Raw genomic sequence first — 26,758 nt, 5'->3', positions numbered from 1 at the left:
GATTATGATATTTAAGACAATAAACTTAATTTTATTCTCAAAAACATAAAAACAAGGATTATTATGCAGTCAAATTTAAGAAAACCACTGAACTCTGCAGTAACACAGGAACAGTGGCAATACAACTGGTACCAAAGAATGTGTGCAGTGTTCCTACTTTTGCTTCCACAGTATTGACAGAATCACGTTCTCCTTAAGTAGTTATTACCTTCTGGTAATGGTAACATCCCACGTGATTTCACATTGCGGCTGGAGATGTTCTCATACTTTGCTGTATGCAATTCAATAGATTAAGAATACAAACATTTGATGTACACTATTGATAACACTGGCAATTGCCAACAGGGCTTAGCGAGGTTGTTTGGTTTCTTTATTCAGATATTTCGCCTCCTTACTTCTCAAGGTTTTATACAAAATTAGCTTTTCTCAATGTTTAAAAATTAATTGATGCATTGTGGGCAACGCAGGCTATGTTAGCATTTATTGCCCATCCCTAGTTGCCCTTGAAGGTGGTGGTTAGCAGCTTCCCAGACCCATTGCACTCCATGTGCTGTATCCACAAAGCTGTTAAGGAGAGAATTATGGGATTTGAACACAGCAATATGGAAGGAATAGTGATATAAGTCTAAATCATGGTGAGTGGCTTACAGGGGGACCTTGCAGGTGGTAATGTTGCTCCGTATCTGCTGCCCTTGTCCTTTGACATGTAGTAGTCCTGGGCTTGGAAAGTCTCTAAGGAGACTTGTTAAATTTCTGCAGTGCATTCTGCAGATGGTACACAGTGTAACTACTGTTTGTTTGTGGATTTAGTGCCACTCAAGTAGGCTGCTTTGACTTACATAGTGCCAAGCATCTTGAGCATTGTTGGAGTTGCACCATTGAGGCAAATGTAGGGAGTATTCATCACACTGCTGACTAGTACTTTGCAGATGGTGGACAGACTTGGGCAGTCAGGAAGAGAATTACTCATTTTTGGATCCTGAGCCTTTTACTTGTTCTTATCTTCACAGTATTTATAAGGCTTCAATGGTGACTTCCAAGATGTTGACAGTGGGTGTTTCAAAAAACATAATGCAATTGAATGCCAAGGGGCAATGATTCAATTCTTTGTTGTTGGAGATGGTCATTGTAAACCACTTCAGTGGTGTGAATGTTACTTGCCACTTGTCAGTCCAAATCTGGAGATTGTTCAGGTCTTACAGCATTTAGACATGGGACTGTTCCAATATCTGAAGCAAATGGTGCAGAACATTGTGTAGTCATCAGCAAACGTCCCCCCATTTCTGACCTTATAGTGGATGGAAGGTCATTGATGAAGCAGCTGAGATATTTGGCTAAGGACATTACCGTGAGGAGCTCCTGCAGAGATGGTTCATGTTATACAATTGCAAAGTAAAACCAAACATGGCCAAAGTGAGTTATTAAACCGCACATATTGGGATAATCCATCTAATTCCTGGGGAGGAGTTTTACACTTTCCTGCTGGCCAGGTTTGCAAGTGGGACGGACTGAAAAATTCAGTGGAATTTCAAAGTTAAAAATCACACAACACTCGGTTATAGTCCAACAGGAGAAAGTGAGGTCTGCAGATGCTGGAGATCAGAGCTGAAAATGTGTTGCTGTGTTCGGGCATAAGCCATTCCTGAAGAAGGGCTTATGCCCGAAACATCGATTCTCCTGTTCCCTGGATGCTGCCTGACCTGCTGCGCTTTTCCAGCAACACATTTTCAGCTCTGATCTCCAGCATCTGCAGACCTCACTTTCTCCTCAAAGATTTCAACCTACTGCGAATCCTCTTACAAGGATGCCTTCCTTGAAGAAGCTCTCTTCCTCCCTCTACAAAGATTTCAGTGAGTCCCTCTCCCACTGCACCCCCCAGGTCATCTCCTCTGCACAGAAGCTCTTCAGCCATATTCTCAAACAGACTCACTACCACAGCCATATCTCCTTCCTCAGCACCTGCCTACGGAACCGACTTATCCCGCACGGACTCCGGACTACGTTCCGACCAACAAAACTTGGACCCAACCAGGACAACCAGTACTGATTCCTGAAGAAGGGCTTATGCCCGAAACGTCGATTCTCCTGTTCCCTGGATGCTGCCTGACCTGCTGCGCTTTTCCAGCAACACATTTTCAGCTATAGTCTAACAGGTTCAACTGCTCCACAGCTACCTGATGAAGGAGCAGCTACTGCTTCCAAATAAACTTATTGGCCTATAGCCTGGTGTTATGTGATTTTTAACTTTGTCCATTACAGTCCAACACTGGCTCCTCCACAGCCTGGAATTTCAGCCTGTTGGTTGACAACAGGAGGATGGAGGGGGAAATGACCAATTACCAATGACAAAGATTTTCTGCCTGCCAACATCTACATGATTGGTTCTCAGGTAGCTGAACAGCTTGAAGTAGTGAACAAGATAGAGGTAGGCCATTAGCCCACCATCAGCTGAGGAGCTCCCTCTCTGTTCTGCACAGCAAACCACTTTAATAGAGGCATACAGCATAGATCCTTCACCTACCAGATCTATGCCGATAATTAGTATATACCTCAATTAGATCCCTACTCAGCTTCCCCTGCTCGAAGGAAAACAAACTGAGCCTAGCCAGTCTTTCTTATAACTAAGACTTTCCATCCGAGGCAACACCAGGATAAATCTCCTCTGCATCCTTTCATGTCCTTTGACAACATGAAGAAAAGTAATTTACCTTTGGGTCAGCAGTTGCTGTAAACTGTGAGATTTAGTTAATAAGATTCTGGGTAATTCAAGATGGAGGACAGGAAAAATTTCTGGCTGTGACAGGCTGCTCCTTTTTTGAGGTATTTTAGGTGGTGGAGGTGATTTCCTCAAATTCCAGGAGCAGCAATTACTGTTTTCTATGCTGTTGCATTGTTTTGGAACGTTGGAGGAAAAAACAAGTCAAAACAACAGCATTTTTAAAATGGAGAGGAACAGAAAAAAGCAGCACATGGTGAGGTCAGTGCAGGAGAGAGAGAGAGAGAGAGAAACCCACAATGCTAACTGACTCAACAGTGAACCTGCGCAGTTGAATTCATGTATCACTGGACATCAGAGTGCGTCTGGGAAAATTAACAAACAGTGAAATTCACAACTAGTCTTGGAGGGACCTGCTTGGGAGAGGTCACAGAACAGAAACATAAGTGAATATTTTTAGGTGTGGCCTTACGGTAAGCCTGCAGTAGTGAGTAGAGAGGGTTCTTTCTTGATTATATGTTTTATTGAGATATGTCTCAATATAAGCCGTAAGTATTAAGTTAGCCTGGAGCAGTGTTTTGTAAAGGAATAAGACAGTGCTAATTTTTGGATCTAGATTGGAAGAAGCAAAAATGGCCTTTAGTAGAATGATATGCTTTTCTTGTCGGATGTGGGAGTTTAGGGAGAGTTTACATGTTACTGAGGATTATATCTGCAATAAATGCCGTTGATTGTGAACCCTATCAGATTGAATGGATCGGTTGGAGAGATAATTAGTGGCAATGAGGAATTTACAAGAGCAAGGGGATGTAATGGATGACAGTTATGGAAGGAAGAAAAGTTGAAGATACAGGCACATGGATGCGTTAACTCCAGGAAAGGTAAGAGAGGGAGGCAGGTAGTGCAGGAGTCTTCTGTGGCTATCCCCATTTCAAACAAGTATGGCGTTTTGGAAAATGTAGGAGGTGCTGGATTCTCAAGGGAATGTAGCATGAACAGCCAAGTTTCTGGTAGTGAGACTGGCTCTAATGCAATGAGGGATTTGTCAGGTTCCAAGAGATCAATTGTTTTAGGGGACTCTCTACCCCGAGGCACAGACAGATGTTTCTGTGGCCAGCAGCGCAAAATCAGAATGGTGTGTTGCTTCCCTGGTGCCAGGATCAAGGATGTCTCAGAGAGGGTGCAGAATGTTCTCAAGGGGAGAGGGACAAGCAGGAGGTCATTGTACACATTAGAACCAATGACATAGGAAGGGAAAAGGATGAGATTCTGAAGGGAGAACATGGAGAGTTAGGCAGGAATTTAAAAAGATCCTCGAGAGTAGTAATATCTGGATTACTCCTGGGTTAATGAGGGTAGGAATAGGACAAAAGAGCAGATGAATGCATGGCTGAGGAGCTGGTGTATGGGAGAAGGATTCACACTTTTGGATCATTAGAATCTCTTTAGGGTACAAGTGACATGTACAAGAAGGACGGATTGCACCTAAATTGGAAGGGGTCAAATATACTGGCAGGGAGATTTGCTAGAGCTGCTCAGGAAGATTTAAACTTGTAAAGTGAGGTGGGGGGACCCAGGGAGATAATGAGGAAAAAGATCAATCTGAGACTGGTACAGTTGATTAAAGAAGATAGTCAAAGCCAGGGCAGGCAGGGACAAAGCAAAGAACAAGGTAGGATTGATAAATTAAACGGCATTAATTTTAATGTAAGAGGCCTAACAGGGAAGGCAGATGAACTCCGGGCATGGTAAGGAACAGGGAATTGGGATATTATAGCAATTATAGAAACATGGCTCAGGAATGGACAGGACTGGTAGCGTAATGTTCCAGGATGCAAATGCTACAGGAAGGACAGAAAGGGAGGCAAGAGAGGCGGGGGGAGTGGCATTTTTGAAAAGGGATAGCATTACAGTTGTACTAAGGGAGGATATTCCTGGAAATACATCCAGGGAAGTTATTTGGTTGAACTAAGAAATGAGAAAGGGGTGACCACCTTATTGGGATTGTATTATAAACCCCCTATCAGAAGGATGTTGTGAAACTTGAAAGGGTTCAGAAAAGACTTACAAGGATGTTGCCAGGGTTGGAGGATTTGAGCTATGGGAAAGGTTGAATAGGTTGGGGCTGTTTTCCCTGGAGCATCAGAAGCTGAGGGGTGACCTCATAGAGGTTTATAAAATCATGAGGGGTATGGATAGGATAAATAGACTAAGTCTCTTCCCTGGGATAGGGGAGTTCAGAACTAGAGGGCATAAGTTTAGTGTGAAAGGTTAAAGATTAAGAAGAGACCTAAGGGGCAACTTTTTCACGCAGAGGGTGGTACGTGTATGGAATGAGCTTCCAGAGGAAGTGGTGGAGGCTGATACAATTGCAACATTTAAAAGGCATCTGGATGGGTATATGAATAGGAAGTGTTCGGAGGGATATGAGCCAGTTGCTGGCAGGTGGGATTAGATTGGGTTGGGATATCTGGTTGGCATGGATGAGTTGGACCGAAGGGTCTGTTTTTGTGCTGTACATCTCTATGACTCTTTGTCAAAGATCTTTTAGTAGTGAACCAGCCACTCTGTGTCTCTTGCAAACCAGTGGAAGCATCCAGAAAAGGGCAACTAAGAAACAGTATTCTGGCCAGCACGAGAAACATACAAATCATCTCAGCAATTGAGGACAGGAACTCCTGAACTGCTTTCATTGTGACTCCTCCAGCTCTAACCCATGTATTTGTTATCTGTTTCTATGTGTATATGTATGTATAATTGTATGTGTTCTTCTGTGTGTGTGTAAAAGAGGGAGTTTCCAAGGGGTTTGGAGTTTTAACTGTTTATCTGTAGTTAGAGTGCAAATACTTGTAATGAACTGTATTTGTTGTTAAGGGCAGTTACCTAGTCTGTGCTTTATATTAGTCTAGGTCTGAAAATCAGGTAAATTAGGCAATCACTGTGTACTTTTTAAAACTTTGTGATGATTTCAGGAATAGCGGGGCTTGATCCTCATCACAGAGAGACGTGACAACTTTTATAAGATTGTCATCCTTTGGGATTAATTAAGAGGGTTGTGTGCCCAGTTATGAACTCTGACAGATAGCCTGGTTGGTTTGAATTTTTATGAGATAAATGACCACAGATGCCTTTACTGAGAAGGGGGCACATAATCTTTACATTTGGAGATAATGGCAGTAGCCCATGTGCTAACAATGAATGTCCAAAGTCATGAGAAAGCACTAGGAATGTTGGGTTGTCACTAATTGTCCTTCAAATTGTCAATTCAGTTCAAAAATCAGGGAGTGTTGAGCTCTCAAGAAAACATGGACACAATAGCCATATGATTCATATTCTATAGACATAGGCTTTGAGAGGGAACGGGTTTCTGAGATATCCCTGAAAACACACAAACACAGTTGACTGTCAGGATCCAGGGTAGAGAGGGCAATTATAGCTCTAAGATCTGTGGTCCACTATACAGGAAATGTGGCTGAGAGCTCACATTCAGACTGAAAGGGTCATGTCTGTAGAAATTTGAAATGAGGTGAGAAGATTCACCTAGCCTTAGTTGGAGGAAGATGTTTGCAGGCAAACCTACTAAGAAAGACAGTTCTGCATCTTAAAGCTTCCATTCTGGGAAAAGATTGGAAAAACAGTCACAGGAGATAAGAATAATTTCAGATTGATTTGGGGAGAATTGAATTTTTAGCTAAAGCACAGTATAACATATACCTCACAACAGGAATTTTCAGTATTGCCAAACATTCTGTTGTACAGTTGAAAGTATAAATTGCCTACAAAATGAGTGCTTAGTTAATAGTATTTTTGGTTCATTGAAGTAAACATCTTAGTCATGGAGTCATACAGCCTGGAAACTGGTCCAAACATAATTCCAACTATACTAGTCCCCCCTGTTTGCTACTGGCCCATTAATCTTTCCTATTCATGTACTTATACAAATGTCTTTTAAATATTATAATTGTGCCCACATCCACCACTTAACAAATTAAATCTTGCCAATTTTTCAACTATTAACTATCTTTAAGGAATGGTAACATTATCAGAGACCCCTAATGCAGATGTTTATATAGTTTCTAATCAACCTGCTCCCAAATGTTATTACACATCTCTGGAGTAGGGAGGGACACACCTAGGTCTCCAGGCAAGGTCACTACCACTGTGCCACAAGAGCCTTAATGCAGATGTTTAAATATGAGTACTGAATAATTTAATATTCTGTTGATACTCCCCCACCAGCTATTTGGAGGGTAGCTGCTGCTCACAGAAACATACCCCCAGCCCAGGATTAACATCTGCAGATGAGACATTTGTCTGTCTGTGGGCAACAGGACATGGTGAATGGGTGAGGGAAATAAAGACATGGGAAAATAGAATGGCCAAAAATACCGCGAGTGAAGAGGAAATGTGGGAGCGAGGAGTAGGGAACAGAGAACACCCCGTGGAGGATGGCAAAACCCAGAAACTCTATTTTACGGTGTTTTATATTAAATGTTAAAAATCACACAACACCAGGTTATATTTAAGATCACAAAGAGAATTGACCATTTTAGCTATGAAATGCAATGGAAAACAAAACAAAGGTGAAGATTAGTAAACAAAACGGCAGCTTGTTTATTTATGCCTTTTTCGACTTTAAATACACGTAGGTTACAAAATGTTACATTAAAATAACGACCAACGGAAACATATTTAGTTCTAACTTCGATAACTCCTACATTTTATCAAACATGAGAACCATTACTTTCACTTTCGTTTCTTTGGCAAGCACATCGAAATGATCATTGCTTCCTAATGTGTGTCCCCCAAAATTAAAATTTCCTCCTTCATTACAGAAAACAAGACCATAAACCCCATCTCAAAAAAAAGTTAATTGCCTCTTTTCCAACTACTCGCGGAAAGCCTTTTAATTTTGATCTTTCTCTCGTCCAGATTTCGCGATGTTTACTAAATGAAACATATCGACGGCAATAGTTTTGCCAAACTTTTCACGATTGATGAGACGAGGAGAAATGGGAATACCACAAGATCTTACCGTGAAAATCAGCTCTGACTGCACAGGAGAGCAGCAACTCTGGTCAATTCCGGCTTCCAGTCTGGAACCACCCGCTTTACTGGAAACTGAAACTTACTGCTTTGCAGTAGTCCGGTAACAACAATCCGAAAGCACACAGTGACAGGCTCGAACTTGGTTGGGGAAATTTAAACCGAGGTGTCCCCTCAATGCACTACATGCTGTTTCATGCAAGGTTACTGATGTCAGTCCATCTCTGTAACCTGTGATATTTATTCCTCACATTCCTGAAGGGCTCATGCCCGAAACGCCGATTCTCCTGCTCCTTGGATGCTGCCTGACCTGCTGCGCTTTTCCAGCAACACATTTTCAGCTCAATCCTCACATACCCCCAAGGTCACTTCTTGTGAAGGATGTAAATAAATACTGCAGAGGTTGTAGGGTCAGGAACAGAGCTTTTCAGTTCAGACTATTAGGCAAAAGAACCAAGGATGACATGAGAGACACAGGAGCAGGCAATTCAGCCCCTCCAGCCTGCTCCTCCATTCTAGATCACATTTGCCTTTATCGGTTGGAGTATTGAGTACAGGAATTGGGAGGTCATGTTGTGGCTGTGGAGGATATTGGATAGGTCACTTTTGGAATACTATGCAATTCTGGTCTCCCTCCTATCAGAAGGATAGAGTCATAGAGATGTACAGCATAAACACAGACACTTGCATCCAATTTGTCCATACCAAACAGATATTCTAACCTAAAGAGAAAATGCTGGAAAATCTCAACATGTCTGGCACCATCTGTAAGGAGAGAAAAGAGCTGACGTTTCGAGTCTAACTGACCCTTTGTCAAAGATTCGAAACATCAGCTCTTTTCTCTCCTTACAGATGCTGCCAGACCTGCTGAGATTTTCCAGCATTTTCTCTCTTGGTTTCAGATTCCAGCATCCGCAGTAATTTGCTGATATCCTAACTTAATCTAGTCCCATTTGCCAGCACTTGACTCATATCCCTCTAAACCCTTCCTATTCATACACCCATCCAGATACTCTCTATGTGGAGTTTGCACATTCTCCCCATGTCTGCGTGGGTATCCTCAGGGTGCTTCAGTTTCCTCCCACAGTCCAAAAATGTGCAGGTTAGGTGAATTGGCTATGCTAAATTGCCCGTAGTGTTAGGTGAAGGGGTAAATGCAGGGGAATGGGTCTGGGTGGGTTGAGCTTCGGCGGGTCGGTGTGGACTTGTTGGGCCAAAGGGCCTGTTTCCACACTGTAAGTAATCTAAATCTAAAAAAATCTTTCAGAGCGATACCCCTTTGTCAGGTTAAGCACACAGGCACAGAATTTCTAGGTTAAAAATCACACAACACCAGGTTATAGTCCAACAGGTTTAATTGGAAGCACACTAGCTTTCGGAGCGACACTCCTTCATCAGGTGATAGTGGAGGGCTCGATCGTAACACCATTGTCAACCATTGTTAACAGCTAACCCGAGAATGCAACTTTTTAAACAAAAGGTTTTGTGATTTACACATGAAAGAAGTGAAACTATCACTATATTCTAACAGATGAAAGGCTTAACAGACAATCAATTTTTCAATGTATAATTTCAGTTACATCACACTGTAAATTTTTGCTATAAATTCTGTTAGGATTGAGCCCTCCACTATCACCATGTGCAAGTCACCATGTGCCACTCCCCAACTTTTCTCTGTGACCCTGCAAATTGGCATCAAAAACACTTACGGTATATTCCAGATCCTATCTCTTTGCTGCTTAAGAACTTCTTTTTAGCTCCATTTCTTGTTTTGCCAATTAACTTCATCCTCTGGTTTTGATAGTTTCACAGATAGGGACAGTTTCTTCCTTTTGCCCCTATTCAGGCCACTCACAATGTTGTGGCAGAGACTGCATCCCTATTGGCCAGGACATTGGGGTTCAACTGCCTCCAGTCATGGAACTGTGTTATGTTTAAACAGATTGATTCCGATAATGATCAACTTTTCAAAGCTCAACTGCGTCGTTGGACTCCAGGACAAGTATAATCACAGCCAGAATTATCACCATGCTACACGTTTAGAGAAGAGTTTGAAGATTTTCAGTTCCTGTCATACCTTCTCCAAAAAAAAATTGCATTTTCCTGTAGTTCTAATTAACATTGCTGCTTAGAACATTGGTGAGAATAATGCTTGGAGCATCAAGTAGTAATCAAAAGTCGCTGATCAAGTTATGATCGCCATAGTCATAGAGCACAGAAACTGAGCCTGCAGTCCAAGCCATCCAGCCTGACCAGATATCCTAAACTGATCAAGTCCCATGTTCCTTCCAGAATTGTATCTACCAGCCTCTCCAGCAGCTTAATTCAAAGTCAAATATTTGTGTTAGCCTCACAATAGCTCACCCTTTTAAATAAGCGTAAAGATGGGAATAATTACTTTTTAGATGTTATTTTATAATCTGTTAGATACAGCCATGTCCTAGCACAGATTGTGCTTCAAATTTCTCAGTTTCCATTGTTTGAAAAAGAGAAACTATTGACCGACATATTTTGCTTTAGAGGTGCTACCGATCACAAATATTATCCTCGCTATACTACACAACTTCTGGTTACCAAGTGTATTGATGCCTTTATGAGGATCAGTTCCACAAGCAGTAGGTATCCCTTACCTAGAGCCTTCCAGATTATACAGCTAAAGAGAATAAGCACACATGATATCCCCAACCAGTGCAAACTACATTTATTGTTTGGCTTTCTGGAATCTCAATTATACACACAGTTATCTAAATAGAACTAGATTGTAGCTACAAAATTAGTGGCTAATTAGAATAATAAACAGCACCAAAACAGACCCTTAAGTCCAACTTATCCATGCTGATCACATACCCAAAATAAATCTAGACCCATTTGCCACTAATTGCCTTCCTATTCATATATGCATCCATGTCCCTTTTAAATGTTGTATTTGTACCAGCCTCTGGCAGCTCATTCCATACACGCATCACCTTATGAGAAAAAGTTGCCCTTTAGGTATCTTTTAGATCCTTCCCCTCTCACCTTAAACCTAAGTCCTCTAGTTTTGGATTCCCCAACCCTGGGAACAAGACCTTGTCTATTTAGAGTGGTGCTGGAAAAGCACAGCAGGTCAGGCAGCATCAGAGGGGCAGGAAAAAAAATTATCGACGTTTCGGGCTGATGAAGGGCTTTTGTCTGAAACGTTGATTTTCCTGCTCTTCGGATGCTGCCTGACCTGCTGTGCTTTTCCAGCACCACTCTAATCTTGACTAATCTCCAACATCTGCAGTACCCACTTCTGCCACCTTGTCTATTTACCCTATCCATGCTCATGACTTTATAAGATCACTCCTCTGATGCTCCACAGAAAATAGCCCCAGCCTATTCAGCCTCTCCCTAAAGCTCAAATCCTCCAACCCTTGTAAATCTTTTCTGAATCCTTTCAAATTTCACAAATCATTCCGGTCACAGGGATGCACACAATATTCCAAAAGTGGCATAACCAATGTCCTGTACAGCCACAACATGATCTCCCAATTCCTATACTCAATACACTGATCGATAAAGGCAAGCATACCAGACACCTTCTTCACTATCCACTCTACCTGGGATTAAATTCCAAGGACCTATGAACCTGCACTCCAAGGTCTCTTTGCTCAGCAACACTCCCCAGATCTTGTATAAATGTAAGTGTATAAATCATGCCCTGGGTTGCCTTTCCAAAATGCTGCACCTCATATTTATCTAAATTAACCTCCAACTACCACCTGATCAAAATCCCATTGCACTCTGAAGTAGTCTTCTTTGCTGCCCACACCTCCAATTTTGGTGTAATCTGTAAATTTACTAACCATATCTATGTTTACATTAAAATAATTTGTATAAATGATGAAAAGCAGTGGACCCAGCACTGACCTTGTGGCACATTGCTGGTCACAGGCCTCCACTCTGAAAAACAACCCTCCACCCCATCCTCCGTCGTCTTCGAGTCAGTTCTGTTTCCAAATGGCTAGTTCTCCCTGTATTCCATGAGATCTAACCTTGCTAACCAGTTGACTGTGAGGAACCGTGTCAAACACCTTACTGAAGTCCACATAGATCACATCTACCGCTATGCCCTCATCAATCCTCTTTGTTACTTCTTCAAAATACTCCATCAAGTTAATGAGACACGATTCCCCATACACAAAGCCACTTTTGACTATCCCTAATCAGGCCTTGCTTTTCCAAATACATGTAAATCCTGTGCCTCAGGATTCCCTCCAATTCCGCATCACTGATATCAGGCTTACTGGTCTGTAGTTCCCCAAATTTTCCTTACCACCTTTCTTAAATAATAGGACTACATTACCAATCCTCCAGTTTTCTGCACCTCACCTGTGGCTATTGATACAAATACCTCAGCAAAGGGCCCATCAATCACTTCCCACAGAGTTCTGGGGTACATGTGACCTGATCCTGGGGATTTATGCACTTATACGTTTTAATATGTCTTGCACCACCTTGTCTGTAAAATGGACATTTTTCAAGATCTTTATATTTACTTCCCCAGGTTTTCTATCTTCCATTTCTTTCTCCACAGTAAACACTAATGCAAAATACTCATTTAGTATCTCATCCCATCTCCTGCAGTTCCACACAGACAGCCTGGATCCTTAAGAGGCCCTATTCTCTCCCCAGTCACCCTTTTGTAGAACCTTTTTGGATTCTCCTTAACCCTATTTGCCAAAGTCATCTCATGTACCCATTTTCCCTCCTGATTTCTCTCAAGTATACTCCTACTCCCTTTATAGGCTTTTAAGGATTCACTCCATCTCTGCTGTCCATACCCGATATATGCTTCCTTCTTATTCTTGACCAAAACCTAAATTTCTCTAGTCATATAGCATTTCTTAAACCTTCCAGCATCCCCCAACTAACAGAAGCATACCATCTCTGGATTTTCATTACTTCATTTTTGAAGGCTTCCCATTTTTCAGCTGTCCCTTTACTTACAAACATCCAGCCCTAATCAACTTTTGAAAGTTCTTGCCCAATACTGAAAAAACAACGGCCTTCCTCCAATTTAGAACTTTAACTTTTAGATCCGGTCTATCCTTTTCCATCACTATTTCAAATCTTTACCAAAAAAAAGGGTTAATTTCTATGATTCTCCCTCTATTTATTTTTTTCAAAGAAAAAAACTTTTAAAAATCAAAAATACATTGTCCTTGTTGACAGCAAATGGGCCTGCAAACTTCTGCTTACTCTTTAGCTGAAAAATTAAGAAAAGTGCATGGTTCTTGTGGTACAGTGGTAATGCCCCATCTCGGAGCCAGGATGCTTGTGTTCAAATGCCACCTGCTTCAGAGGTATGTAATAACATCTATGAACAGGCTGATGAGAAATTTAAATAGACCAAGCATTTGCTGGCATGTGTTGGAATATGCCTTTATAATGTGCAGGTTAATGAAACATACAGGATAATATCGAAAACTTCAATGCAAGAAAATCATAATAAACCAAAGTGAATTAAAGACTACACCAATACTCTATTTTACATTAATATTTATTTATATTGAAATACAATTTAGAATCGAAGCTTCTGGAAGAACCATTTATTCTTTCCGGTCTTGTACCTGTGGAAAAGCAAAGTTGCATACTGTTAACTTCGCCTCAAAGGATAGGGACATCTTGATATTTTTGTTTAAAAAAAAAAATCAATAATTAGAAGTAGTCATGGAAAAGCCAGAGACATCTTAAACCTCCTTATTTGGTGCAAATAACACAAGATGGTAGATGTAACGCAGAAAAGGACAGCAGCAGCCAGAAGTGATTGCAAGGAGGAAACAACGTGATAACTACAAGAAAACTCAAACATAACAATCCAAACACAGGGAACTTACAGAGTATAAAGTAACTGCAGTGTATGTGCTTAAGAGTCTTTTCATAGCGGAGGTTAGAGCACCACTTTCTTACTGACACACTTTTAATATAATTATAATTTCTTAAGATGTCACCTGTCTGTTTGTCAACAACCTAGTTTTTAAACAGATCATTTATTTTATAGAATGTTCAATAAGTATATCCATAAGCACCTTGATGAGCATTTACAACATTTTCATTAGCAAGAATTAGCCGTAAAGGCTGTTTGGATCAGAATACTGCTATCTTCCAAGCATAGTTTAGAATACTTAGTGTGGAAACAGGCCCTTCGGCCCAACAAGTCCACAGTGACCCGCCGAAGCGTAACCCACCCAGACCCATTCCCTTATATTTACCCCTTCATCTAACACTATGGGCAATTTAGCATGGCCAATTCACCTAACCTGCACATTTTTGGACTGTGGGAGGAAACCGGAGCACCCGGAGGAAACCCACGCAGACACGGGGAGAATGTGCAAACTCCACATAGAGAGTTACCTGAGGCGGGAATTGAACCCGGATCTCTGGCGCTGAGAGGCAGCAATGCTAACCACTGTGCCACCGTAAAACAAGTTTTATTTTTGAAAAGTAAAACTTGTTTATAAAATATTTCCTGTTTTATTTGATAGCCATGTATTAAATATCGGCTTGGATACATATTTGATTCATACCTCTCTTCAAACTTTACTTTGGCTTCCCGTCTGGCTTTGCGCTTCAAAGCTGGGTCCCTGAAAACGTCCTTATTCACAATGGTCTTATCCAGGGGAATGTCAACAGAATATCTGGAAATAAAAAAAACAACTGAAGGCTAACAAAGGAAAAAAGACCATGTTAATGGGCAATGTTATCTCTAGGTGAAGCTTTGCAGTCTGCAAGGCGAGAGTTGCAGCCCTCAAAACGTGGTGCATGTGACTGTCAGTTACAGCAAAACTCATTACAAGCAGAAAACTATTAACCAGATCACAATAATTTCTGACATTAAGCTTTAAACTAGATTCAGGAAAGCTCAGTAGCAGTTAAATCAGTCCGTAATTTTTTTTAAAGGTATGCTTTGGGTAACTGTTAAAAAGCCATGCAGTACAACGTTGTGACAATTAATCAGCCTTCTGTTCATTGAAAACTGAGAACGTTCTCACCAGAAGTGACTTACAGACTTATTTTAACCGCTTTGAGTTTTCCCAGATCTTAGAGTTAGTTTCACCATATGTTGGCAATAACTTCATGGTTACAATTGCACACATACAGATGAATGACGATGGCCTTTTGAAATGGGAACCATTTTGATTAAAAAATATCCTTTAGAGAGAGAGAGACAGACAGACAGGGAGACAGAGAGACAGACAGGGAGACAGACAGGGAGAGACAGACAGACAGAGAGAGAGAGAGAGAGAGAGAGAGAGACAGACAGAGAGAGAGAGAGAGAGAGACAGAGAGAGAGAGAGAGAGAGAGAGAGAGAGAGAGAGACAGAGAGAGACAGAGAGAGAGAGAGACAGACAGAGACATGACCAGTGGTGGTTTAACCTGAGGGTCACCATGCCTCAGGCAAGAGGAGAAACTGAGAAGGAGAACCCCTCCTGGTAACATTTGGCACGGCAGGAATTAAAGCCATTCTGTTGGCATCACAAGCCAGCCAACAAGAAAGCCATTGGCTTTGAATAACCACCATCAAAATCCCAGTAGCAAATAAAAATAACAGGTCAATTCTGCTTCTTCAAAACAACTGGTTTGAACAATAAACATGACCTCCTTGGTACTGCAAACAATACACAAGAAAAAAGAATAACATGCACAAAAATTTCCCTTGACAGTAAAGCAAATTCAGTTCAATTAGCTCATGGCGATCAAAGGAATAGAGTGTAATTGTAAAAAAGGAATAAATAAAGGAAAACCATGAGCCATAAATGACCAACTGCTGAGCACATCACATTATAAGTAAGACATTGTCCTAGAGGTGAGAAACTAGCTTCCCAAAAACAATGCAACAATCTAAGGAAGTAATAGCTGTCACAGGGCTGGATCCTCTTTCCCCCTTTGCACCAGGTCTCCTCGTTCTATCCCTGCTCTTGCACCTTCTTTCCCTTCCCCCCCTTGCTCATTGAGACATTACAACAGTTTTCAAGCCTTGAAAAACTTGGCAAGTCAACATTCCAAAGTACTTTATTTTTGGAAACGGAGTTCTCTCTCCTTATTTAGTGGACATCCAGAGGTGACAGTGTCAGTGGTTGTGGACTGTCATATCTGATCTTGTCATAAATTTAACTACATACACACACACACAGTTAGGGGTTTCTAATCAGTCAGTTAGGAGAACACCAGATATTATTCCCTATTCTATCCCAGGAGTCGCCAGGTACAATTCAGCTACAAAGCACAAATAACCTCAATACAAGTGAAATCTGAGATTTAGGTCAGATATTAAATACTTTGGTAAAACACTTGAACCCAGACTTCTCTATGCACTACATCTGAATAGGAACTTTTGAAAAGAGAGGGGTGGTTGGTGTTCCTTCACTTGTCAACTGACTAGAAACTCCTGACAGAGGGGACATTGGAGTTCAGATAAAATTACATTTGACTGATAGTCTGTCACTGATACCAAATCAGGTATCAATTCTGGATACCTTGTAAAGATCCTGCAAAGGCAGAAAGTGACCTTTCATTTAAAAAAACTGCTTCACTCAATTTCAAAGATCTAGAACTCTTGCCTCTCCTCCCAAGAATCACGCTCTCTGCAAAGTGATGCTCCTGCATTTGCTAGTTTGCCTCTAATTGTTTTAATTTCCTTCCTAAAATCTTTAATATTTACACCATAATGAAATCTAATGTGAAAAGTATTCAACTGCACATTATCTCTTATTATTCATCAAATTCAAGGAGTCGGAAGCAAGTACCAAACAGATTTTCAGAGAATCAAGTTCAGTCCCAATCATCAAATGTAGCTGGCAAAGCAGTGTCTAAAACCTACAGGATGCTTGAAGTTAAACTCTTAAATCAGAACATCTTCAACTTTAAAGGTTACAGTTGCAGAGAAACAAATATTTATTACTTTTACTGCATGGATTAGGTGCTTGAAGCAAAAAGCATTTTATAATTGCAGCAGTAAAGTCAAATTGGTCAGTGACATTTTGGGTAATTTATTACTCCAAATATTTAATGCAACCCATTTTCCAGCTCTTCATTAAAGCGTGAAAAACCATCACAACATTCCATGCCATCACGCCATATCTAATTAGGTATTCAAAATTAAACTTCAGTTGGCATTTGAATTCTCCATTAAAAGTTGATAGATTCTTAATACATAAACCTTGTTTTCTCCATTTAAAGCATGTTGTCTACCCATTGAAGCAAAAAAAATAAAAGTTACCGGAGAGACTAAGCATACCTGGCAATAACTGTGGAGAGAAAACCAAGTTAACGCTTCGAGTCCAGTGACTCTTATTTGCTGGGGCTGAAGTTATAGCTGGCACCTCCTGGGCTAGAATGGGGAAAGAAAACTGGCACCTGAAGAAGGGACACTGGATTTGAAACATTAACTGTTTTCTCTCCACAGATGCTGCCAGGCAATTTGCACTTAAGCTCTCAACATCACATTGCATATTAAATAAAAGTGGGGGCTACATGCAACATTTTGATGAGTTGAAATTTCTCAGAACAGAAATTCTGCAATCAGATCAAAAGCAGAAACAGGCCATTTGGCCCACTGAGTCTGTTCTGCCAATCGATCCCAGTTGATATACTTCTCAATCTCATTCTCCTGCCTTCCCCCATAACTTTTCAACACCTTACTAATTAAGAACCTACTCATCTGTCTTAAAGACACTATGACTTTGCCTTGGAAAGTTGTGGTGGCTATGAGTTCCACAGATTCAGCACCCTCTAGCTGAAGAAATTCATCCTCATCTCAGTTCTAAAGGGTCGCCCCTTCACTCTGACGTTGTGCTCTCGGGCCCTAGGCTCTCTTACTAGTGATAACATCTTGAAGTCCACTATATCCAGACCTCTCTGTACAGAGGAATCTCAATTATCCGAAGGACACAGGCAGGGAGTATTTTGTTTGGTTAATCGAATTCCGGATAATCGAAAGCTGAATAGCACAATTTAGCCAAGCATTGTGACCTTGCAATCTTGCCTGATAATCTGATATTTGGATAATCGAATGCAGGGTAATCGAGGTTCCTCTGTATTCTGTAATTTGCAATGAGATTTCCCTCCCTCGTCCTTCTAAACACCATCGCGTTAGACTCAAGAGTCTTCAGCCACTCCTCATATGACAAACCCTTCATTCTCGGGATCATTTTTGTGAACTTCATCTGGACTGCCTCCAAAGCCAGCACATCCTTTCTTAGGATGGGGCCCAAAACTGCTCGCAGTATCCCAAATGTGGCCTGACTAGAGGCTAATACAGCCTCAGCAGTACATCCCCATTGTATGTACTCTAGTCCCTTTAAAATGAAGCATCCAATCCAAATGAAAAATCACAGGATAATATAATGAAATGGCAAAATTGCATAAAATGTAAAACCCATCACACAAGTCAGCCTCATACAAGTGCAATTTATGCAATGGATGTTGGGAAGACATTTAACACAAATTCTGGAAAATTCTCAGTACATCATATACAGAGGAACCTTGATTATCCAAATATCAATTACCCAAAAATTGGATTATCCGAAGGAAATCTCTAGGTCCTGCACATCAAAGACATGTTTCCAGCAGTCATCGCGTCATTTGTTTACAGTGATTAACAGGCACCATCTCCAAAAAACTGACCTCCCACCCTCTCTCGCTCCCCACTTTCCCTGGAGTTCTACAGAGGGGTGTACCCTAAAACCCCCGTCCCCTCCACCACCACCGACTTCCCCAGATAATCTGACCAAAATTGTCCTATACAGATCAGAGGTGGAACTTGTCAAAATGTTGCAGTAAAAAATTGTGTGTGGCAGTGTGCGCGCGCTATTTGGAGACTTACCCCACAAAGGCAGCAGCAGTCTTGTTGCTGGCGTCCAGTCCAGCTGCCCCAGAGAGTTGGCAATGTTGGATGGGGTTAAGGGGCAGGTGGGGGCGGAGGCAGTGTTGGACGGTTGGGGAACGCGGGGGGGTGGAGGAATTGGACAGTTGGGGGAGTGGTGTTGGATGGGGCGGGCGGAGGCAGGTGTTGGACAGGGACGGGGGCTTGCGGGCTGTGTGCTTCTGCAATCTCCTGAACTGGGAGCAGACTTTAATAACTGAGCCCCAGAGGAAAGACATTTACTCAATTAGCCGAATAATCGATTATCCGAACGAAATAGTGCCCATCCATCTCGTTCGGATAAAGCCCCTGTTAAGGGGCTTTTCAGGTTAAGATGCAACCTTGGGAGCTGGCTGTTTGCCACCCACAAAGTATAGCTTTCTAACTCTGTGAAATACTAGCACTAAAGACAGTCTTGAACATATCACTGTAGCATCAAATAAACTCAATTTTCTCAGAGTGACATACATTCTGATGCTTACCTGGTTGGCATCAGGTGGTTGTAGTTGTATACTTTCACAAAGGATTTGATCTTGGATCTCTTGGCCACCTTTTTCTTGCCCATTTTGGCAGTGACCTTACGCGGGTAACGATCTATACCAGCAACAAGAGCATGACTGTAAGGTCTGTCAGAGGTCCCATCATCGATGTTCTGCAAGGTAAAGCATAATATTTAGATTTCGGTGTTAGCGCGAAGCCATTAGCAAGAATCGGGTTCCTGATTCATTCAGTCAATGCCAACCTTCGATTGCAGCCCATCCCCTCCTTGGCATTGGTCATTGCCAATACCATCCTCACCCATCCCAATGAGGCTAGTGCAGCTTCATTTAGCTCTCCTCCTGCAGCAACTCAATCACATCCCTGGTACTTAAAGCTCACCCTCATCTCACTTCAACTTCATGCCCACCACTTGCAAATCTATGTACTGGCAAAGCAGACATACGGCAGACAAAACAGACACCTAACCTCAATGTTTCAAGGTCCTGGATTCCAAAAATGTAGCTGTCAAACCCCAAAGTTCTCCGATTTTAACTGTGACAATCGGACCCTCCCTATTTGCCTTCTACTAAAAGACACCAGTTAGTGGCCAATACTACCTGATAGATCTGGAGATAATCTGCTACAAGAAATTGCCAGACGAAGTACAGGTACTTAAAAAATGCTTTGCAGCCAGCTGCAACTCAAAAGCACATTAATCTTGCAGCTGAGAAGGCAGTCACACGTTGCAACTTCATTACTAAAAGCTCTACTTAAGGTATTTCACCATCATGAATTCTGTACCTTTACAATGACACCTTTGCGTCCTGCGTAGCGTCCGCCCAGCACAAGAACCACCTTCCCAGGTTTCATAAACTTCCCCATTTCTGTGAAGATAAGATAGAGCATGGCACATAAATAGCCAGCACAACAAAATAACCACACATCCAAGAGGCACAGAAAGGGATCGATGCTCATCCTGCAGCCCATTCTGCTGAAAACAGATTTAGCCAGCAATTCATCTCATTGCGCAAGATGCATCCTGGGACTGAGGACTTGTTGCTTATTAATTTGCCTTTGCTGCAAATTTTAGGCAATTATTTTGCCCTGAAACATTCCCGATAAGTTCTGCAGGATCCATTTACTTCCTACCACTGACCTGAAAGCATTTAAGAGGCATTTGGATGGGTATATGAATAGGAAGGGTTTGGATGGATGTGGGCCAGTTGCTGGCAGGTGGGACTAGATTGGGTTGGGATATCTGGTCAGCATGGACGGGTTGGACCGAAGGGTCTGTTTCCATGCTGTACATCTCTATGACTCTATGCTGGATTCTCTCATAGCTCCAGCGGAGGTGGAGAGCCATGATCGCAAAGGACACGCTTTCTCCGCCAGGTATCCCTGCCGTGAAGAGCAGGGGGGGTTTACTGCACGGGGAGAGGTGGGGGGCAGAGCAGGAGCCTGAAGGTAGGCCCCAGGAGCCACCACTGAACCAACTTCCCACCCCCTCTTCCATCGGCGGCCTAACCGGGGGACCGAGACCACAAATAGCGCGCCCGCCGCCCAAAGGAAGGCCGCAGGATTGACGAGGGGCCGGCGCGGGATCGGCGCCGCGCGCCCTGACAGCGGATGGACACGGATTATAATCGAATCATTCACCAGCTCCGCCGCTCAATGGCCGCTACCCGCCCGAAAGGAAGTGCCCTCCGCTCGCTCTAACCTTTGACCGCCTCCGTCCCGCCCACTATACGTCACATCCGCTCTTACCCGCCAGCGGGGTTCTCGTGGCGCTGCGACAGTGTCGCCGCCTCTGATCCGGGGGATCCGGGTTCGAGTCCTACCCCTGCCACAAGTCTGTCAAAATGTGTTCGGAATATTCTGGGTCACTGCTCTCGATTATGTTAATCCTGTTTTCACGTCACCGACCTGCTGAGGCTTTCTCGGGTTCTCTTGTGTCAGATTTCCAGCATCCACAGGATTCCAATGAGGTGGGGGGTCCTTATGAACAGAACTGGATTTTGTCTTAAATTCAGGATGCAGGAGCAAATTACTGGAATCTGCACTGAACAAAAAAAAAATGCTGGAAATCACAGTGGGTCAGCCAGCATCCATATTGATAGAGCAAGCTGATGTTTCAAGTCCAGATGACTTATCATCAGAGCTGAACTTTAGCATGGAGGGCAGGGGGTATAAGATGCTGGGGAGAAAAGATGTTGATAGTTCAGATTAAGTAACTGGAATGTGGGAATAGCAGAACGATGATGTGTCTAACTGCCAAACTGGAAAGAACAGACAGTTCCACTGGGATGGGATGTGGGGGGAAGAAGAGGACATTGTGATAGGGAATACAACTCATAAAGTGAAAAGAATGGGAAGGAATGGGTTCACAATTTGAAGGTCTCAAACTCAATATTGAGCCCAAAGGCTGTAAAGTGCCTGGTCTGAAGGTGAGATGTTGTTGCTCCAGTATGCGCTGTGATTCATTGGAGCATTGCAGCATGCCGAAGACAAACAAGTGGGCATGCGAGCAGGATGCTGTGTTAAAATGACCAGTTACAGGAAGTTCGGGGATCTGCTTGCACACAGAACAGGTGTTCTGCAAAGTGGTCACCCAATCTACATTTGGTGCAGTGAATACAACGCACAAGATTGGAGAATGTACAGGTGAAATGCTGTTTCACCTGGAAAGCCCTTGGATGGTGAGCAGGGAGGTGGTTTAGGGGCAGGTGCTGCACCTTCTGTGGTTACATGGGAAGGTGCCAAGTGAAGGATGGGTGGTGTTGATTGTTGAGGAATAGACTAGGTTGTCTGGAGGGAGTGATCCCTGTAAAATGGAGATGGAGGAGTAAAGAGAAGATATGTTTGGTGGTGGCATTCTGCTAGAGTTATCTGAAATGGCGGAGAATGATCCTTTGAACAAGGATGATGGTGTGGTGAAAAGTGAGAACATGGGAGACCGGATCACACTGCTGTGAGTGATGGGAAAGGGTAAGGGAGAAAAGCATGGGTGATAAGTTGGATGAGGTTGAGGGCCCTGTCAACCACAGTGGGCAGGAAATCACCGATATGGTAACTGAACTTGTACAAGAAAGCCATTTGGTCCATCAGGTCTGCACCAGCTATCCATTGGACATTATGTCTTTGAGACTTTCTCCTGTTTTTCTCTGTACAATTCCCTTTACAGTAATTTTGTAAGCTGTGTTCCTGGTTGTTGGAATCAGTGATTAAGCATTCAAATGTGCCTGTTATTTATTGGTGTTGCCATTGTAACACCTATCAGAATCCATGGAATTATCTTGCTACAGTATGAAGGAAGTGAGGACTGCAGATGCTGGAGATCAGAGCTTAAAAGTGTGTTGCTGGAAAAGTGCAGCAGGTCAGACAGCATCAAAGGAACAGGAGAATTGACATTTCGGGCATAAGCCCTGAAGAAGGGCTTATGCCCGAAACGTCGATTCTCCTGTTCCTTTGATGCTACCTGACCTGCTGCACTTTTCCAGCAACACATTTTTAAGCTCTTGCTACAGTATGAACAAATTAACAAAACCAATGTCCTAGAAATAGAATGTTAGGCAGGGCAGTAATCTTATTATATTTCTCTGTGGAGAACTATGCAAAAATAAGAAAAACTTGCATTTGTACAGTTAGCAAGTTTTGAGAAGATTTGTAGCTCAGGTTGAGGTTCTGGTTGTAGGTTTGCTCGCTGAACTGGAAGGTTCATTTTCAGATGTTTTGTCACCATACTAGGTAACATCTTCAGTGAGCCTCCAGACGAAGCAATGCTAGCATTTCCTGCTTTCTATTTATATGTTTGAGTTTCCTTGGATTGATGATGTCATTTCCTGTGGTGATACAGTTTTTATACAGCATTTTTAACATAGTACAGCATCTCAAGGCACTTCACAGAACATTATCAAATTACATTTTTCACCAATCTGCAAAACGTGATATAACAAAAAGCCCCTTTAATGGAGTAAAACAGTCCAAGGCCTTTCACAAGAAGGTTAATCACAATTTGGCAGAGTCTCAAGGAGATAGTAGAACAGATAACCAAAAGCTGTGTTAAGAGGAAGAAATTAAAAGATTTTCTTAAAAGGATGAGAGAGAGAGAGAGCAGCAAAGAAGTTTAAAAAGAAAATTCCAAAACCTTGAGTGTTAGCAGCTGAACGTATTGCTGTAATATCTAGAAGCTCTGAAATACTGAGACTTTACTCATTACAGATCTGCAGAAACTTCATCCATAGAAATTATTTATCTTGTTTCCCTCACTAATTTCCTTATTTACTTGCTCTCCTATTTGCAAGACATTAAGGCTGACGTTTGCTTGTTTTTAGGCAGGACTGGAGAAATAGCATGAGCAAAACCACAGAGTTGTGTGTCTTACGATCAGTATACCTTTTAGAGTCATGGACATGACATCGTCACCATATTATAGTATGCAATCTGGCAGTGGAAGCTACCCAGGACTTGCATGTACTGATTGGAATGGGAGGGGGAGTTGAAGTGGTCAGCCACAGAGTGGTTGGGTTGTTTGGTGTGTGTCCCCCAGAGATGTTATCCGAAACAGTCTGCAAGTTGGTGTCCTGACATAAGCATTGTCTTACCAAGTAAAATGCTGTGCGGACAAACTTACACTACATTTGCCTATTGATCTCTGGATCACTTTGGTGGATCCTCAAAATAAGCAGCTGAAGAACCACCTAAAATTGACAGTATATCATTGGACGACACAGGGTTCATTGACATCATTTCAAGGCAACTTTCAAATATCAACACCCATCCTCAGGAAACCTGATAAAGATTTCTTGTTGGTCACCAGTCAGAAGTGCCTTCCACCCACTTGATGTTCATGAAGTGTAAAATTCAGCTGCTGAAGAAGGGACACTCAACCTGAAATGTTAACTTTGGTTTTTCTCCATGTATACTGCCTGACCTGCTGAGCTTCTCCAGATTTTTGTTTTAGTGACTCTTTTCACATGAGCTACAACATGGTAATACCACCAACTATCAGCAGATGGCAGCATCCACTTGTTTATAAATGAAATTCTCATGCTGGGTGACAACGTAGGATTGCTATTGTAAAACATGAGTTCCTCCTGCAGAAAAACATTATGAACAAATGCACAAGTAAACTAATACAAGCCCAGCTTAATGCTTTTCAAAGAACACTAACTACAACCTGTTTGTCCCCACAAAACCTCCTTGAAAGTGGAGTTGCAGGTAGATCAGATAGTGAAGGAGTTTGGTATGCTTTCCTTTATTGGTCACAGTATTGAGTACAGGAGTTGGGAGGTCATGTTGCGGCTGTACAGGACATTGGTTAGGCCACTGTTGGAATATTGCGTGTAATTCTGGTCCCCTTCCTATCGGAAAGATGTTGTGAAACTTGAAAGGGTTCAGAAAAGATTTACAAGAATGTTGCCAGGATTGGAGGATCTGAGCTACAGCGAGAGGCTGAACAGGCTGGGGCTGTTTTCCCTGGAGCATCAGAGGCTGAGGGGTGACCTTATAGAGGTTTACAAAATTATGAGGGGCATGGATAGGATAAATAGACAAAGTCTTTTTCCTGGGGTCAGGGAGTCCAGAACTAGAGCGCATAGGTTTAGGGTGAGAGGGGAAAGATATAAAAGAGACCTTTTTCACGCAGAGGGTGGTATGTATATGGAATGAGCTGCCAGAGGATGTGGTGGAGGCTGGTACAATTGCAACATTTAAGAGGCATTTGGATGGGTATATGAATAGGGTTGGGATATCTGGTCGACGTGGACAGGTTGGACCAAAGGGTCTGTTTCCATGCTGTACATCTCCATGACTCTAAACTCAATATAATGAACATCAATAACACATCACCTCCAGTGAGTGAAGTTACAAAGCCTACGAGTGCATTTTAAAGGATGGGTTTGGCTACATTGCCATGGAACTTGCTTTATCTAATCCTTGAGAAGGGGCTGTGCAAAAGAACACCATTGACCACAAATTTGTCTGTGGTTGTACATAAGTCTTGAGGTTCTGTAGAAAAGGAGGCTATGGATCCGATTAGATAGCTCCCTCTGCAAGGCAGTCAATCATTTGGTAGAATGCCTTATTGCAAATAACAGCAAGACATTGCATAGCTGATGGTGAGAACAGCATACCCAGAATCTCAGCATCTTGTAATATAGAGAAGCCATCACCTTCTGTAATGCCATACCTAGAATGAGATCCAACAATTTTTTTTAAAACAAAAAGCAGCTTTGTGACGTAGGACAATGCGCTTTCTGGGCAGCCAGGGACACAGAAATTCAACTATTACTGGATAACCATGAACTTAGTGAACTCTTTGGTCTGTCTGAAACTTGCTGCTTTCCTACTAAGAGTAGTAACAATAGAATTAACCAGTTGGCAATACTCAATAGGTTCAGGGTTAGTTTGAAACAACCACCATAAAGACTGTGCAAAATAAAAAACATCACTACGGTCTTCTTCCATTGGGTTGTAGCTCATGGTAAACTCTTTGGATAGTATGCAAAGGATGTTGAAAATTAAATGCAAATTAAACCAAGTAAAAATAGCAAGTGTAGTGAAGCAGTTCATTTACTCTTGGTAAGAAACTGATCTTTTATTTTGTGTCGTACTGTTTATGCATAAAATCTGTATAGTTTTTTGAGGGAATAAAAATTAATATGAAGTTACAATAAACAATTAATAAAAAGTCAACACTTGTCTTATTGCTTTACAATAAGGTAAAGCTACATTATAGTTTCACAGAGAATTGGTGAGGCCACACAGTGCATAGATCTGGTCTTCTTACCTAGTAGTTGAGGGCAAACTTAAAATAGAACAAACCCTCCCTATAGAAACCAGTCTGAGGAGTGTTTGAGTAGATTCAGTGAATATTCCCCAGCATTTATAATGAGAGATGGAATAGAAAAATAAAAACACGGGGCTGAAAAGGACAAATGCTGAGAAAATGTTGTTCCTTGCATTGTGGTATCTCACTACAGGGTAAGCTATTTAGATTAGATTCCCTACAGTGCAGAAACAGGCCCTTCGGGCCAATTAGTCCACACCGACCCTCCAAAGAGTGACCCACCCCAACCAATTTCCCTCTAATGCACCTTGCACTACGGGCAATTTAGCATGGCCGATTCACCTAACCTGCACATCTTTGGACTGTGGGAGGAAACCGGAGCACCCGGAGGAAACCCACGCAGACATAGGGAGAATGCGCAAGCTCCACACAGTCGACCAAGGCTGGAACTGAACCTGGGACCCTGGTGCTGTGAGGCAGCAGTGCTAACCACTGAGCCACCGTGCCGCCCTAATTTTGATTTGGATAAATTTCTTCAGTAAATAAAGTGTTGAGAATCTTTTTGAAATCCTCTAACCCGGAGAAGGTTGTTGACAGAAAGCAATGCATTTTTAGGCTTAAAGAGAATTAAGGTACGTGGGGGCACGAAAGCCGGAGTCGAGCTGGACCCTGAAGTCTGACACACTGACCCCTGTGCAGCGAACAATGTTTTCTCACCCTTTGCCCTTTTCAGCCCCTTTTTCATTTTTCAATTCCATCTCTTTCTAAATGCTGGGGAAAATTCATTTATGACCCTATTGAATGGGTCCTGCTCCCAGCTCTTAAGTTCATAAAAACAAC

General features: G+C 42.2%; 2 protein-coding genes across 4 annotated transcripts in view; both read right to left on the bottom strand.

Moving 5' to 3' along the window:
* The window catches only part of ifi35 (interferon-induced protein 35), a 39,998-nt gene extending 32,142 nt beyond the window's left edge, over nt 1-7,856 (bottom strand). Inside the window, exon 1 of one of the 3 annotated variants that reach the window (XM_087977841.1) lies at nt 7,752-7,856. The gene's annotated coding sequence lies outside the window, so the exon portion shown is untranslated. The remainder of the gene's footprint in view (nt 1-7,751) is intronic. The other 2 variants (XM_087977839.1, XM_087977840.1) reach the window with 2 other exon arrangements.
* Nucleotides 7,857-13,268: 5,412 nt separating this feature from the next.
* rpl27 (ribosomal protein L27) lies at nt 13,269-20,850 on the bottom strand. The gene is made up of 5 exons (XM_043685892.2): nt 20,788-20,850; nt 19,933-20,015; nt 19,134-19,303; nt 14,314-14,424; nt 13,269-13,356 (listed from the first exon to the last, which is right to left on the bottom strand). The coding sequence occupies exons 2-5, from the start codon at nt 20,011-20,013 to the stop codon at nt 13,308-13,310; spliced, it is 411 nt and encodes a 136-aa protein (XP_043541827.1). The 5' UTR covers nt 20,014-20,015; nt 20,788-20,850; the 3' UTR covers nt 13,269-13,307.
* Between the last annotated feature and the right edge of the window lie 5,908 nt (nt 20,851-26,758).

This window comes from Chiloscyllium plagiosum, unplaced genomic scaffold (assembly GCF_037043375.1).
Source record: "Chiloscyllium plagiosum isolate Xiang-an unplaced genomic scaffold, Cpla_swu_hap1 HiC_scaffold_32, whole genome shotgun sequence".
Lineage (NCBI taxonomy): Eukaryota > Metazoa > Chordata > Chondrichthyes > Orectolobiformes > Hemiscylliidae > Chiloscyllium > Chiloscyllium plagiosum.
The sequence above is the reverse complement of the archived record's forward strand: the minus strand, read 5'-3'. Positions and strand labels throughout refer to the sequence as shown.